Genomic DNA, 17,389 nt, shown 5'->3' on the forward strand with positions numbered 1-17,389 from the left:
GTTGACGGTGTTGTCAAAGAATATTAAAGCCAGGTTACTTGCACCTCAGGTGTGAGTATAATTTCTTAGCCTTTCAATATTCAATGGCTTTGCCTTTGCTGCTCCAACCATAGATACCTTGGGAAGTCACCATTGAGCAGAAAGTTAATAGAACAAGCCGGAAAACATTGTGGTTCTGGAAGGTTTAGATAGTAGGTATCCTGCAGTAAGAAATTGACCCTCTTCCACCCCAAAGCCTTTCCACCATCTACAAAGCATCTATCAGGATCATGATAGAATATTCTCCCAGATAAGTACAGCACCAAACTTGACACCATCCATTGCAAAGCAATGTGACTGACTCTCATATGCACCGACTTATAAATTCTAACCTTGCCCTGAATCATTAAGGAAATGTCACATTGAGCTGTGTAGTAAACCTAAATGTGGAATTGTGAGTCCATAGCCTGACTAAGGGTGCAAGTTCATATCCTGCAAATCATTCCTTTTGAATTTTTAATGTCAAAAATAGAATTTATTTATTTATGATTGAAAATATATATTGTTACGTACCCCGTAACTGGGTTGCCAAACCAGCAGAAATGGATCACTCAGTTGGAGTCTGGAGTACTAGAACTAAGAAAGTTTTATTAAAGAAACAAGCAACACAGTAATCGAAAGGATAATAAATGCAACAGTTCAGTGATGATAAACACACATGTGCACAGCATTAAGATAACAGCATCAATCAAGCTCTATCGTTGTCTAGGGGTAAATGACCAATTTCAAAATGACTCAAAGTTCAGTCCAGTTAGTAGTTCAGTTCGCAGTAATCGTTGCCATGGCGGTGGACAACGTGGGGGAAGAGAGACATAGAATAGGAACAACTGATCATTCAGAACGGCTTCACTCACAGACCAGCAAGATGGCTCACAGACCAGCGAGATGGCTCACAAACAGCTTTTGGGCGGGTCCTTGGTGATGTCACCTGAGGTCACCGACTGTGACCCCTCCTCCAGATGCGGTCGATCCTCTGCAGTGAACCCGGCACCCAGGCAAGGGCGGACACACACCGGGTTCCCGCTGATCGTACCTTTCCACCCTTGTCGTTGTCTGGCACTTCTCACCCACTCGTGAGAGGCGCACCGCTTCCAGGGTCTCGTTACCTCGGGTGGCGTGTGTCCTGCCTTAGCGAACCTGTCCCTTTTTATCCCCCTGCTGGGGTATCGCCTGTCCATCACTTCAAACAGTTCAAGGTTCAAAGGGGGGAGCCGCTCCAGACAGCTCTCTCTCCCACATCCCTTCATTACACATCTCCAGACGCTGCTCCATTGTTCCTTATCTCTCCTTCCCCTGAGGGCAGGTGGCAGACCAACTGCTGATGCCACTGATGCTAGCCCAGGCCAGCAAACATCTTAATTTTATGTGTATTCTCGTAACAATATACAAAGGTAGAAACAGTGCAAAAACCTTTACATTCATGGTTGATATGTTCAATAATGTAAACTTTAATGAACGAGGGAAAAAATCAGAGCACCATTGGCTCTCAGGTGGCTTCTTGAGGTGAGACACTCTTTGATTGTTCGAGGGGCTTCCCCACCCAACTCTGACCCTCCGTGGGTGCTAGTGGAAGGAGCCGAGATTGAGGACCTTCCCCATAGAGGCTGAGCACTGGTTGCACTGATTTTCAGCGCATTCCCCAGCATGTTCTCCAACAGCCTGGACTGAGCCAAGCTGGGAGGCAGTGTGAAATGTGACGAGGATGTTATGAGAATGCAGGGTGACTTGGACAGGCTGGGTGAGTGGGCAGTTACATGGCAGATGCAGTTTAATGTGGATAAATGTGAGGTTATCCACTTTGGTGGTAAGAACGGGAAGGCAGATTATTATCTGAATGGAGTCGAGTTAGGAAAAGGGGAAGTACAATGAGATCTAGGTGTTCTTGTACAACAGTCACTGAAAGCAAGCATGCAAGTACAGCAGGCAGTGAAGAAAGGTAATGGCATGCTGGCCTTCATAACAAGGGGAATTGACTGTAGGAGCAAAGAGGTCCTTCTGCAGCTGTACAGGGTCCTGGTGAGACCACACCTGGAGTACTGTGTGCAGTTTTGGTCTCCAAATTTGAGGAAGGACATTCTTGCTGTTGAGGGAGTGCAGCGTAGCTTCACAAGGTTAATTCCTGGGATGGCGGGACTGTCATATGTCGAAGGATTGAAGCGACTGGGCTTGTATACTCTGGAATTTAGAAGGCTGAGAGGGGATCTTATTGAAACATATAAGATTATTAAGGGATTGGACACGCTGGAGGCAGGAAGCATGTTCCTGCTGATGGGTGAGTCCAGAACCAGAGGCCACAGTTTAAGAATTAGGGGTAGGCCATTTAGAATGGAGTTGAGGAAAAACTTTTTCACCCAGAGAGTGGTGGATATATGGTATGCTGTGCCCCAGAAGGCTGTGGAGGCCAAGTCTCTGGATGCTTTCAAGAAAGGGATGGATAGAGCTCTTAAAGATAGCGGAATCAAAGGTTATGGGGATAAGGCAGGAACTGGATACTGATTGTGGATGATCAGCTGTGATCACAGTGAATGGTGGTGCTGGCTTGAAGGGCTGAATGGCCTACTCCTGCATCTATTGTCTATTGAGCCAGTTTGCAGGATTCCCTTGCAGATATCTCGCTGTGATTAGAAGACCAAAGGGTGTCCTTCGCTGAGACATTGACCTTCCAGCTGCAATTGATGTCCTTCTCCCTCCTGTGGTTTAAATTTCACAGTGTTGCCTACCCTTCCCTGTCACTTACTGTGGTATTTACCCTCTCCCTCTTACTCTCCAAGTAGAGGCTGGCACGAGAGAGAAAAAGCTTGCCTCATCATCACATTCATCATGAGAACCAGTGAACGTCAGTGTTGGCTTTCTGTCTACTGGGCCCCGTTGTCCTCTCCTCAGCTCCCTCTGTTGGCAAGTTGGTGCAACTCCTAAACTGGCTTCACACACCAAGTGCTGGAGGAACTCAGCAGGCCAGGCAGCATCTGTGAAAAAGAGTAAACAGTTGGCGTTTCGGGCTGAAATCCTTCGTCAGGACCCAACCTCCAACCTCTGTCCTAAACTGGCTTAAATGGTTTTGTAGCACTCAACCCTTTGCCGTGATTAAATTTCTACAAACACTCAATCAAAATTATTTCAATCCTAAAATGATACATTGAATTTTATTGGAGCAGATTACTTGCTATAGTTAACATTGTACTTGTAACCTTTGTTGAAATATAGGATATTGACCTATGTCACACCATCTCCACCAAATTTAGTCTTTTTAAATGCATGGCTGTTCTTATCATAACCACCATCAATGGTGTGAGACCATTATGTTTTTAACCATGGAATTGCTCTTCCAGAACAAATTTGTTGCTGGCGGTTTCAGACTGTTAATTTTCACACCTCTGCTTCCTTCACGAATATTTTTATTATTGAGAAACACGGGCAAAGAAATGCAGATAATACAAAATTAATTTTAATCGTCTGGTTACTGGAGGAAGTGTCCAAAGGGAACATCTTGAATTGCTGAAGACTCCAAAATGATCCCAAAATGTTAGAAACTGTTCTCCACAGTACAATCTGTGTGTAACCCTCTCACCGGGCTCGTACGCAAACTGGGCCCGATAGCTAACTCTGCGAACATCCCTGTGATTTAGCAGTGAGAAGGCCACCTTTCATAAACAATATACGTCTAGGGTCGATATGATTTGGAGTTCAACCAAACAGGAATGTCATGATGTTTCGATTAAAGAAACCTCGATTTGAGTGAATGCTGTGTAAATACTGCCCATACACAATTGTTGGTCGGCAAGAAATGATAGATCATACTCTGCATACAATTATAAAGAAAGTATATTTAACAATTTTGGCTTTATTAAACAGTTACTAAGAGAAAATAAAAGGGCCCACTACAGTTAACCCAGTCCAATGTACACATAACCGCTGGAGGTCATTCTGGAGTATTCGGGGTCTTTCTCTTACTCACGTGCTGGACCCACTATCTGCATGAAAGCACCCACCACATTCCAAACTTCCCTCAAAGACCAACTGAAGCAAACTGGGTCTCTCTCTCTCAGGAGAAAACAAGAGAAAATCTGCAGATGCTGAAGGGTTTCAGCCTGAGCCATCAACTGTACTCTTTTCCTAGATGCTGCCTGGCCTGCTGAGTTCCTCCAGCATTTTGTGTGTGTTGCTGTCTGTCAGGAGTATTGGCCCTTCCTCCTTGGAGCCACTCATCTGTACAAAGCACTTCTTGCAACAGGGTCTCTCTTTTCAACAGCATCTTCCCTTCCGTCCAGTCCGTAGCTCCCGTAGCCTCTGTCCGGCTCCGTAGCTCCCACCAAAAGACCCCAAACCGTACTACTATACTTTAGAAAACTCCTCCCCACAGCTCTCTAGAACTTTTCCTCACATCCCACAATCCTGACTGGCTAAGTTAGACAACATGGCTCATTATCTTAGCCACACTCACAACACGCAGGTCGACTGCTGTGTTCCTCCAGCGTGTTGTGATTATTGCTTTGATCCCAGCATCTGCGGAGTATTTTGTGTTTACGATTCATTATCTTAGCCAAAGCCAAAACATACTTTTCACCATGGCATGCTGCTTTTACAAAAAACTGCTAACATAAACTCCCTCATATCATAGCAGTAGAAATCTTAACCAGGCCATTCCATGTGGTATCTGTAAAGGTAATGATCTGAGCCAGAAAGGTTGTGGGGATGTGCCAGGTAAATACAGACTAGTTAGTTTATCTTTGTTCTTTTTTGTGTGGGGAAGTTCAGAAACAATAATTAGGGATATTATTAGAAGTTTGAGTTGATAACAGAGAGCCAGCGTGGGTTTGATTAAGGTAAATTGTATCTGGTTAACTCGAAATTTATTAGGTGAAAGAGAAGTGAAGTTTGCCATGGACGGTCCTAGGCCCGGCTGCTAAAGGAGGAGTTTTGTACATGGGGCTAGCAACCCCATCATATAAAAACCCAGAGGAAGAATGCACCAAGAAGATGGGCTACACCTGGCGACAACTCAAAAGTCTGGCCCGGGACAGGGGACTCTGGCAAGCTATTGTTGGTGGCCTATGCTCCACTGGGGTGATGGGCTTAAGGCAAAGAGAAGTGAATGAGGGGATTGCAGTGGGTGTCTTCGACATGGATTTATGGAAGGCGTTTCATAAACCGCACACTAGAAGGCTGGTTAGCAGATCCGAGGGCCATGGAATTAAAGGGTCACCAATCATGATAGGAAATTAGTTCGAAGGCAGAAAGAAGAGTAGAGGGAATGGTTGTTTATCAGACTGGAGGATGTTACGATGGTGTTCTGTCTGGTACCACTTAGTTTTGTTGATGTACATTAATCATTTAGACATTGGTGTCCATGAGAACATTTCCAAATCCTTTGATGACCCAAAGGTTCAAATAGTGGAAAACAGTAAGGAGGGTTGGAATAAACTGTGAGAAGACCTTAAACAGCTGACCAAATGGCAGTGGCTGCAATTTAATGGAGAGATGTGCAACTTCGGGAGAAAGACTGTGCAACACAGTTGATTAAACAGCGCAATTGTAAAGGCTGTCCATAAATACGAGGGACATTTCATCTTCCACCCAACGTCGAGGCTGCTGTTTCAAACCCGATGAGCAAGATTGAAGCTGTGAATCAAACCTGTTGGGCTGCTGTCTCAGCAGTTACTTGGTGCAAGATGATGTTCTTCTGGCTGTGACTGATGAAACTTCTGATCACATTGTGGGCTATTTGATAATGATAGTTGGCTATTTGATAGTGGTGTTATACAGATATACCTTCACCCCTTCACTGCTAACTAACCTGAAACTAGAAATAGTGTTGGCTCAGAAGAAGATGTTTGAGGAACCTGAGGCTCAGCTCTACCCCACCAAGCCTTTTCTGGATGGAATATGCTTCAAGGAGCTGATCTTCCAAACTCCAGTGAACATAGACCCAACTCACAAAATCCCTCCTATGAGGTCAACACTGTATTTCCAGGATGAAGTTCCTACATGGGTTTCCAAGGTTAATGTGCCCCTGGAGTGTGGAGAATAAAACAGTCTTGTACACTGGGAATAATTGTTGTCCAATTCTTGATCTAAAAGACCAACGTATCACTTTTCTTGCTAATTGCCCGTCTATTATTTGTGTTCCCCATGCTGGATATTGTATGTCACTTGTATACCAGCGTTTACTGGTTGCTCACTAATCTCCATGTAACAAAAGCCTCTCATTCCTGATAGCATTCCAGTAAATCTTCTCTTTTCTTTGGGGTTTTGATATTTTTCCAGATTCTCAGTGCTCATAGTATAGTTCCAGCCGCGCCAGAGCATGAGTTAAAGTCCTGCTCTAAAGAAGTTTATTTGTGGCATTGGTAGAGTTGGTTTTTTGTAGAAGTTAACTTGTAATCTGATGAAAAGAAAAGCCGGGGAACTCACTCCCGAAGCTCTGGCCAATCTTTCTCGTTCAACCAACATTGGTGAAATGGGTTGTCTAGTCCTCAGCATATTTTCAGATCATGATCTCAAAGTGTTTGCACTGTCTCCTCTTTTAAAACACTACCTATATTGCAAAGTTACCTCCTTGGGCGTAGAGCTCTTTGGGATGTCCATAAGGTCATGTGTTAATGCAAGTTCTTCTTTCTGTTGCCCTTGTTCTGAGTAGACTTCTTCTTTTGTTCCAGAGCGGAGGAAGCAGAGGGGATTCTGGAACCCAAGGACTCAAACAAACTGAACTTCAACCTTGCCTGTGCTCACAGCGACCTCCTTAGTAGCCTTTGGGCATCTGCGGTCATGATCTGTGTTGCAGGTCAGTAAGGGTTCATCCATAATAATATATCGGTAACTTGTGGTAGGGGTTCTAACAGAGTGAATTACTTTAACTGAGTAGTCACTCAACTATTTCAAAGGATAGTAAAGAAATGCTATTAATTGACCTTTGACACATCTTCCTTATGTTAATGAAGTTGGCCTTCCCCCTATTTAAAATAATTATTACTGGTCCTCTATGCTTTTTCATAACTGCATTAAAAGAAATGGAGTTGTAGTCACAATCTCCAAAATGATCTCTCCACTTCACTAGCGACATCCCGTTGTGATTGGTCTTTTGCTGTATATAGGTCATACCAGATAAGGACATCAAGCTTTCTTCCTGCAGAACAGTAGTGGCCTTTTATGATAACTTGGTAATCTCATAGTAACTATTACTGAGGTTAGGCAAGCACTGAGGATGCAGAGGAACAGAGAAAACTTCGCAGTGTGTGACATAGCTCTCGGGAGTTTATAGAGCTGGTAGGTGAAAGGGTTAACTTTATTAGGCATTGACTGAGTGAAGAAGTCGAGCCAGCAATATCTAGACGCTAGCTAGGCCATTACTGGAATATTGTCGGGAGAATCTAGGAAGGATTGATGACAGTAAAGGAGACTCAGAAGAATGTATGAGTAAGTTTGATGAAGAAAAGACTTTATTTAACGCTCGGAATTTGTTGCCGTCACTGAGAATGGTTGAAGGGCATGCAGTACTGGTAACTCAGAATCCCAGGGTACAGAAGGTTAGGGTGAGGCAGAGGATGGTGTAAAAGGGGAGCAGGGATTACAGTACGGTATTAGTCAAAGACTGCGTTACTTCAGTATTGCGAGAGGATATCCTGGTAGGCTCCTGAATCATGGCCAAAGGAGTAGACATTGGAAACAAAAACGGCTTTATCACTTGCAACACACACACAACAGTGGAGGAGCTCAGCAGGTCAGGCAGCGTCTATGGAAAAGAATAAACAGCCAACGTTTCAGGCCGAGACCCTTCTTCAGGGCTGATCCGCTGAGTTCCTCCAGCGTTTTGTGTGTGTTGCTTTGGATTTCCAACATCTCCAGACTTCCTCATGTTTGGCGTCATCACTTTCCTCCCAGTGCATTATAAACCTCCCAATGGTAAAGAGGAGATGGAGAAGCAGATATATAGGCAGACATATCAGAAACCAGCAGTAAAAATAATTATTGCACAGAGGTTTCAATTTCACAAACATTAACTGGGATTGCCTTCATGTTAAATGCTAAGTGTGTCCAGGAGAGCTTTTTGACACAGTATGCAGATAGACTAATGAAGGAAGGAGCATTGCTAGCCCTTATCTTGGGGACTGTAGCTGGTCAAGTAGAGGGATCATTTTGGAGATTGTGACCACAGCCCCATTTCTTTTAATGTGGTTATGAAAAAGCATAGAGGACCAGTAATAATGACCTTAAAGTGGCGGAAGGCCAACTTCATTAAGATAAGGGAAGACCTGGCAAAGGTAGTTTAGGAGCATCTACTTGTGGGTAAATTCATATCAACAATGGGAAACATTCAAACGAACAATATCCAGACCTTAAGGCCTACATGTTCCTGGAAGGTTAAAAGCTAGGGGAATCTAAGATGCTGGGGGATGTTAAGGATGGAAAAAAATTGGAAAATGGAAGCATATGACAGGAAAGGGAACTAATGAAAGGAGTAGCTCTACAAGCATGTTAAAAAGTGTTGGGAAACACAAAGAAAATCAGGAAGATTAGGACGGGTCACAAAGGATATTGGTATGCAGGATTAAGATAAATCGGAAGGAGTTCTGTGAGTGATATTAAGGGAAAACAATAACTAGGGACAAAGTAGGGCCAATTAAGCAATCTAAGGATAAGCCAAAGGTTTGTTTGAGGTCTTAAATAACCACTTTTCATTGGTATTCACAAAGGAAACAGAGTTTGTGGTTGGAGAAATCAATGAAGGGATAGTTGAAAATATAGTGTAGACCTCCTTAAACGTACTCGATGCCCTTGCGGCTTTAAAGGTGGATAAATATGGGAGGCAAGGAAAGAGATTCCTGGGGCTCTGGCTGAGGTTTTTAACTGGTAGCTCCCCTTTTAAAGGAAGGCAACAAGAAAAACCTGGCTACCAGAGATCTGTAGGCCTCATACCACTGGCCTGACAACTATTGGTCTGTGGGCCTCATACCACTGGCCCAGCAACCAGACGCCTGTGAGCCTCACACCACTAGCCTACAATCAGAGACCTGTAGGCCTCACATCATCGGCCTGGGAACCATAGATCTGTGGGCCTCACACCCACTGGCCTATCAACCAGAGACCTGTGAGCCTCATGCCATTGCCCTGGCAACTGTAGACTTGTAGGCCTCATACCACTGGCCTAACAACTGCAGACATTTGGGCCTCATACCACGACCGGGCAACCAGAGACCAGTGGGCCTCACATCACTGGCCTGGCCTAAAACTAGAGGCCGTAGATATAAGGTAACAGGAAAATGATTAGAGGAAATGTAACAGGGAACCTCTTCAGCCAGAGATGGCCAGTACCTTGAATACACTGCCTGAGAGTGATTGAAGCTCTCTAAATGAACACTTAAATTGCTTATGCAAAGAGAGCTCTGGACCAAGTACTGAGCAAAGCAATAACATGGAAATGTGCCAACTGGTCAGCATGGACAAATTGGGCCGAATGTTGTATGATCCTGTGATTTGATATATGATTGTAACATCATATGTATGATTCATTGGTTCTTTCTCATGTATCTCACTTGTTACGTCCTTAAAAATTTCAATAGATTTGTCAAGCATTTCCTGTTGAAATTTGGTTGAACTAAAACAGAATCCCCTGTTTCAGGCACCAAGAACCTTCACATTGATGAGAGGACATTGCACTCATCCTTGGCACTGTCGGAAAATAAAAAGAGGATAACATTTGCAAACAAGAAGGTCTACTTGTACCCAGACTGCCCTGAGCGCTTTGATCATTGGCCCAACGCCCTGGGACTGGAGCCTATCCAAAGTGGACTTCACACCTGGAGAGTGGACGTGGAGAAAAGCGGGGCCTACAAAGTGGGGTTGGCATACGGCTGTCTTCCACGCAAAGGCGCCGGCCATGAATGCCGGCTTGGATACAACCCGTCCTCCTGGGTCTTATCCCGGTACGATGAAGAATACACGGTGGCCCACAATGGGCAGATGAAGACCCTAGACCTACTGAGGCGTCCGGCAGTGATTGGTGTGCTGGTAGACTATGAAGGAGGTGAAATCCTTTTCTATGACCCTGACACCTATGCCATCTTACATTGTTACAGAACAAAGTTCACTCAACCTATATATGCAGCTTTGGCAGTAGCAAATGAAAGTATTGCAATCATCTAGTAGTAGATGGGTAGATTGTTGCATCGAATGGTATCCCTGATTCTCATCTAATAATTTGGCTTTGGAATTCCTTATTCCTGAAGGCATTCCGATATAATAGTCTAGAAGTCAGCAATTATGCCAAAACTAGTTTCAACTGACCATCAAACATACAGATGCTTCATCTATGGATCAGAGTTTGGATAAGATGTTGACAGTGTCAACATTGTAATTAACCAGGGAAAGGTTGGGTTGTACTTGCTGATCAACAATACCCTCTTGAAATCAAAATGATTTTCTTGCTGGTGTAATTTCTAATAAAAGTCATTCTTGGGACATGGTGCCTCTGGTCAGGATGGGATTCTCTCCTCATCCGTGGTGGCAAGCTTCTTTATTGATAAAATGGTATTGGATCAAAGCAAGTGATGGTGTTGATAGGAGCTTACCCCACTTGCCCAACCCCACTACCAGACCAGGTTAGACAGGACAACAGATTTCTTTCCCTGAAGGACATTAGTGAACTGACAAATCAGAATCAGATTTAATATCACCGGCATATGCTGAGAAATTTGGTTTTTCTGTGGCGATAGTATATTGCAATACATAATAGACATTAGACAATAGACAATAGGTGCAGGAGTAGGCCATTCAGCCCTTTGAGCCAGCACCGCCATTCACTGTGATCATGGCTGATCATCCACAATCAGTACCCTTTTCCTGCCTTCCCCCCATATCCCTTCACTCTGCTATCTTCAAGAGCTCTATCTAACTCTTTCTTGAAAGAATCCAGAGGATTGGCCTCCACTGCCTTCTGAGGCAGAACATTACACAGATCCACAACCCTCTGTGTGAAAAAGTTTTTCCTCAACTCAGTTCTAAATGGTCTACCCTTTATTCTTAAACTGTGGCCTCTGGTTCTGGACTCCCCCAACATCGGGAACATGTGTCCAATCCCCTAATAATCTTATATGTTTCAATCAGATCCCCTCTCAGCCTTCTAAATTCCAGTGTATACAAGCCCAGTCGCTCCAATCTTTCAACATATGACATTCCCGCCATCCCTGAAATTAACCCAGTGAACCTACGCTGCACTCCCTCCATAGCAAGAATATCCTTCCTCAAACTTGGAGACCAAAACTGCACACAATACTCCAGGTAGGGTCTCACCAGGGCCTTGTAGAACTGCAGAAGGACCTATTTGCTCCTATACTCAACTCCCCTTGTTATGAAGGCCAACATGCCATTAGCTTTCTTCACTGTCTGCTGTACCTGCATGCTTACTTTCAGTGACTGATGAACAAGGACACCCAGATCTCATTGTACTTCCCCTTTTCCTAACTTGACACCATTCAGATAGTAATCTGCCTTCCTGTTCTTGCCACCAAAGTGGATAACTTCACATTTATCCACATTAAACTGCATCTGCCCACTCACCCAACCTGTCTAAGTCACCCTGTATTCTCATAACATCCTCCTCACATTTTACACTGTCACCCAGCTTTGTGTCATCTGCAAATTTGCTAATGTTACTTTTAATCCCTTCATCTAAATCATTAATATATATTGTAAATAGCTGCGGTCCCAGCACCGAGCCTTGCGGTACCCCACTAGTCACTGCCTGCCATTCTGAAAAGGACCCGTTAATCCCTACTCTTTGTTTCCTGTCTGCCAACCAATTTTCTATCCATGTCAGTACCCTACCCCCAATATCATGTGCGTTAATTTTGCCCACTAACCTTCTATGTGGGACCTTATCAAAGGCTTCTGAAAGCCCAGGTACACTATATCCACTGGCTTTCCCATGTCCATTTTCATAGTTACATCAAAAAATTCCAGAAGATTAGTCAAGCATGATCTCCCCTTTGTAAATTCATGCTGGTTCGGACCTATCCTGCCACTGCTATCCAAATATGCCGCTATTTCGTCTTTTATAATTGACTCTAGCATCTTCCCCACCACTGATGTCAGACTAACTGGTCTATAATTGCCTGTTTTCTCTCTTCCTCCTTTCTTAAAGAGTGGGATAACATCAGCTACCCTCTAATCCGCAGGAACTGATCCTGAATCTATAGAACATTGGAAAATGATTACCAATGTGTCCACGATTTTTAGAGCTACTTCCTTAAGTACCCTGGGGTGCAGACCATCAGTGATTTATCAGCCTTCAGTCCCATCGGTCTATCCAACACCATTTTCTGCCTAATGCGAATTTCTTACAGTTCCTCCATTACCCTAGGTCCTCTGGGCACTATTACATCTGGGAGATTGTTTGTGTCTTCCCTAGTTTGTGTCTTACCTGTTCAGCTCGTCTGCCATGTCCTTGTTCCCCATAATAATTTCACCGGTTTCTGTCTTCAAGGGCCCAACTTTGGTTTTGACTAATTTTTTCCTCTTCACATACCTAAAGAAGCTCTTACTATCCTCCTTTATATTCTTGGCTAGCTTACCTTCATACCTCATCTTTCCCCCCTGTATTGCCTTTTTAGTTATTTTCTGTTGCTCCTTAAAAGTCTCCCAATCCTCTGGCTTCCCGCTCATCCTTGCTATGTTATACTTACTCTCTTTTATTTTTATACTGTCCTTGACTTCCCTTGCCATCCACAGTCGCCCCTTACTCCCCTTAGAATCTTTCTTCCTCTTTGGAATGAACTGATCCTGCACCTTCTGTGTTATTCCCAGAAATACCTGCCATTGTTGTTCCACTGTCATCTCTGCTAGGGTATCTTTCCAGTCAACTTTGGCCAGCTCCTCCCTCATGGCTCCATAGTCCCCTTTGTTCAACTGTAATACTGACACTTCCGATTTTCCCTTCTCCTTCTCAAATTGTAGATTAAAACTTATCATATTATAGTCACTACCTCCTAATGGCTCCTTTACCTCGAGTTCCCTTATCAAATCTGGCTCATTACACAACACTAGATCCAGAATTGCCTTCTCCCTGGTAGGTTCCAATACAAGCTGCTCTAAGAATCCATCTGGGAGGCACTCCACAAACTCCCTTTCTTGGGGTTCAGTACCAACTTGATTTTCCCAGTCTACCCGCATGTTGAAATCTCCCATAACAACCGTAGAATTACCTTTGCGACATGCCAATTTTAACTCTTGATTTAACTTGCACCCTATATCCAGGCTACTGTTTGGGGGCCTGTAGATAACTCCCATTAGGGTCCTTTTGCCCTTACAATTTCTCAGTTCTATCCATACTGACTCTGCATCTCCTGATTCTATGTCCCCCCTCGCAAGTGACTGAATTTCATTCCTCACCAACAGAGCCACCCCACCCTTTCTGCCCACTGTCTGTCCTTTTGATAGAACGTATACCCTGAATATTCATTTCCCAGCCCTGATCCTCTTGCAGCCATGTCTCTGTTATTCCTACAACATCATACTTGCTAATTTCCAACTGAGCCTCAAGCTCATCCACTTTATTTCTTACACTCCGTACATTCATATATAATACTTTTAATCCATTTAAAGTAATACTTCTACCCCCCTCACCTTTCACATTGATTCCTATTGCACTTGGCCATACTCTGCGATCCCTTCCTGAGCTTTCTGTCCCATTAATTCTGTTGTCTTTCTTAACTTTCCTTATTCTCTCTTTCCCTTTAACTCCATCCTTATATTTCCTCTCCTCCCCCCCAACTACTTTGTTTAAACACACCCGTGTAGCAGTGGCAAACCTGCCTGCCAGAATGCTGGTCCCCGGCCTGTTAAGGTGCAACCCGGCCCTTTTGTACAATTCATCCTTACCCCAAAACAGATCCCAGTGGTCTAAAAACCTGAATCCCTGCTTCCCGCACCAGCTCCTCAGCCACACATTCAAATCCCTTATCTCCCTGTTCCTGCCCTCATCAGCATGAGGAACTGGAAGCAAACCAGAGATAACCACCCTGGAGGTCCTGCTTTTCAGCCTTCTTCCGAGTTCTCTGAAGTCACGCTGCAGAATTTCTTTCCTCCTCTTCCCGACATCATTTGTGCTGACATGCATTACCATTTCTGGCTGTTCACCTTCACCCTTGAGGATGCCCTGCAATTGGTCCATGACGCCCTTGATGCTGGCACCAGGGAGGCAACACACCATCCTTAAATCCTGCCCGTTGCCACAGAAACCGCTTTCTGTACCTCTCATTATGGAGTCCCCTACTACCACAGCTCTGCCTGACTTCTGTCTCCTCGGCTTGGCTTCAGCACCAATTTTTGACTCGCAGACCTGTCCGCCTCCCAGACTGGCAGAGTCTTCTGTCCCGACAGCTTCCAAGAGGGTGAACCTGTTTTCAAGGGGTACATCCCCCAGGGTCTCTGTACTCCAAGCATCCTTCCAATCCTAATCATCACCCCCCTTCTCTCTTCTAGTGTCTTCGGTGTAACGATCTCGCTGTAGGTCCTGTCCGGAAAACTCTTGTTTTCCCTGATGATCCTGAGGCATCCAGTTGATTCCCCAGTGCCCCACACGGTCCTTCAGGAGCTGAACCTGGACACACTTTTCACATCAGTGTCCCTGACCTCCTACATCATGCAAGCATCACACTGAATCAGTTGACCTGTCACTTCTAATAGAGAATTGAATAATAATAGAGAAAATAACTGAATTACACTATATTTTTATTAGTTAAATTAAATACATAGTGCAAAAACAAAGTAGTGTTCATGGGTCCAATGTCCGTTCAGAAATCGGATGGCAGAAGGGAAGAAGCTGCTTCTCAAACGTTGAGTGTGTATCTTCAGGCTCCTGTACCTCCTCCCTGATGGTAGCAATGAGAACAGGACATGTCCTGGGTGATGAGTGTCCTTGATGGATGCTGCCTTTTTGAGGCACTGCTCCTTGAAGATGCCCTGGATACTACCGAGTTTGTTATTTTGTGTCAATATTTGCAAAGCTATATTGACGTTGCCAGCTTTTTATTTTCAGGGTTTAGAAATGATCAGCTTTCTGTGAAATGAACTTGTTCATGAGATTATTAACCCAGTTATCGATCTGCTTCAGTGGAAGCATCAAAGATCCTTGAGAGTAAATGTTGACAGGACATTTAACTGTCAGGGACTTATGGGAAGGAGGAGTCTTTGGATAACGAGAACAGACATCAGTGGGTGTTCATCCTCCTAAAATGAGCTTTGTGTGGTAGTTACAATCCTACCTCAGTCACGTGGTACCTGCTGGAGACGGTTAATCCAAGCCTGGTAGCTGGCAACAGTCATGAAGTTTTCAAGATGGGCAGTTTATGAAAGGACATGTCTTATATTCAGACAAGGTCACTGTTAGTGTAGGACTCAGAACCTCCAGACTTGTTTGAGTTCACTGCAAAGTTTAGGTCTTATTTCCATGTATAATGTGACCAAGTGATCTTGAGTGGGAGAGGCTAGAGAGATGAATAGCATGTCCCCTACTTCAGTTCTTTCATGCACGTCCAAAGTCACAGGTCAGTGATCCACGATAAGAGAGTTATGTTATGTTGTTTTCCTCACTATGCCTCTATCTCTGCCCCTCTGTCTGCCCCTCTCTCTTTCCCTCTTTCTTTCCCTTCACTTCTTGCACGTCACACTTCTCCCCTGTCCTCATGACCTGCCCATCACCTCTCTCTGGTTCCCAACCTCCTCCCCTTTATTCCACTATCCACTGCCCTTTTCTATTAGATTCCCTTTTCTTCAGCCCTGTAACCTTTTCTGCCTATCACCTCCCGGCTTCTTTCATCACCCACCTTCTCCTCATCTGGTCTTACCCATCAGTTGTCAGCTTGTATTTCTTCCCCTTCTCCTACTCATTCTGGCTTCTGCCCCCTTCCTTTCCACTCCTGATGAAGGGTCTCGGTCCAAAGCATCAACTGGAACTCCCTCCATTGATGCCCTCTGACCTGCTGAGTTCCTCCAGCATTTTCTGCGTGTTGCTCAAGATTTCCAGCATCTGCAGAATCTCTTGTGTCTACATCATACTGTCAGATCATTTAAAGGGACTTAGAGAGGGATGGGGTCAATCCTCTGGGAATTAAACCGGAATTCCAGGAATTTATGTAATGCTCTGCGCAGCACAAGGAAAAAGTTAATAAGTGTAGCTAAATATATATATGTTTACCCCTTGGGTGTGAGTAGGTTGGTGGGAAGGGCAAGGAGATGTGGTGGGACACTGTGCTTGTGGCTGTGACAAATTCAGCGAGAAATGACATCAGCAGTGGCAGGATTAGGCAAATAGTTTGAAGATTAACTGAAGTTCTGGTGGATTATATAACTGAAAGATGGTGTCACCCTGTATAGGAAATATAGGGGAATAAAAGGGAGGTGGGGGTAACATGGAGGTCAGGCTACAGGAAGGTCAGTTTACTCAAGAAGTAAGAAATTCCAGGAGATCGTCACCATGGTTCATGCCATCATCTGAAATCTCTCTGATGCTGACACAAGGACTACAGGTGCGGAAATCTGGAGCAACAAACAAGGCGCCAGAGGAGCTCAGTGGGTCAGGCAGCATCTGAAGAGGGAAATGGACACTCAGTATTTTGGGTTGAGACCCTTCACCCTGGATTAGACCCTTCACCCTGGACTGAAAGATAGAGGGGAGAGAGAGCATAGAAAGATGGGGAGTAGGTGTTGGGCAAAAGCTGGCAGGTGATAGGTGGACCCAGGTGAGGAGGGGAGAGTGGAAATAGCAAAAGAGGCTGGGAGGTGACAAGTGGAAGTGATAATGGCCGAACACAGTGGAACCGGATGAGGGAGGAGGGTGGAACATTGAACTTAATAAGGGAGGTGGGAGTGCAGATGGCCCAGTGGGTGGAGGGATTGGCAGAGGGAGTGGGTGAAGAAGGGAAAAGAAATAGGGTACTGGAGGTGCTAGGCTTGTGTAGGAGGAACTGGGTAGGTTTGGAGGAAAGAGTAAATGGACAGAGGAACTGGGTAGATTTGGAGGAAAGGGTAAATGGACAGAGGGGGATCAGTTTACTTGAAATTGCTTTCTGAATTCTCCAGTGCTTTTGATCACCTTTTGGTTTCGATTATACTCTGGAAATGTATTTTTCCAGTGAATGAGCTGATTCTGGACCCAAAAACATCCTCAGCCTGTTACAGAATTGCTATTCAGAGACTCTCAAGGCTGAATTTCTGAAAGAACATCTTGCCTGGACCTTGATATTTAATGATGAATGTATTACTTAGTAGTCTGTTATAAATAACTAAAGTATTTAATACGAAGTTTGTACCTTTTAATGAGTGTACTTCATTCAAAACCATTTCGTCCTTCCGATAC

At 44.4% G+C, this 17,389-nt stretch overlaps 1 protein-coding gene across 1 annotated transcript in view; it reads left to right on the top strand.

Annotated features, from left to right (window-relative positions):
• Nucleotides 1–17,347, top strand: part of bspry (B-box and SPRY domain containing) — a 37,875-nt gene extending 20,528 nt beyond the window's left edge. Inside the window, exons 5-6 of the mRNA XM_063073849.1 lie at nucleotides 6,696–6,820; nucleotides 9,656–17,347. Of these exons, the coding sequence (XP_062929919.1) occupies nucleotides 6,696–6,820; nucleotides 9,656–10,179 (649 nt within the window). The 3' untranslated portion in view covers nucleotides 10,180–17,347. The remainder of the gene's footprint in view (nucleotides 1–6,695; nucleotides 6,821–9,655) is intronic.
• Nucleotides 17,348–17,389: the final 42 nt, after the last annotated feature.

Source organism: Mobula hypostoma, chromosome 21 (genome assembly GCF_963921235.1).
Source record: "Mobula hypostoma chromosome 21, sMobHyp1.1, whole genome shotgun sequence".
Classification (NCBI taxonomy): domain Eukaryota; kingdom Metazoa; phylum Chordata; class Chondrichthyes; order Myliobatiformes; family Myliobatidae; genus Mobula; species Mobula hypostoma.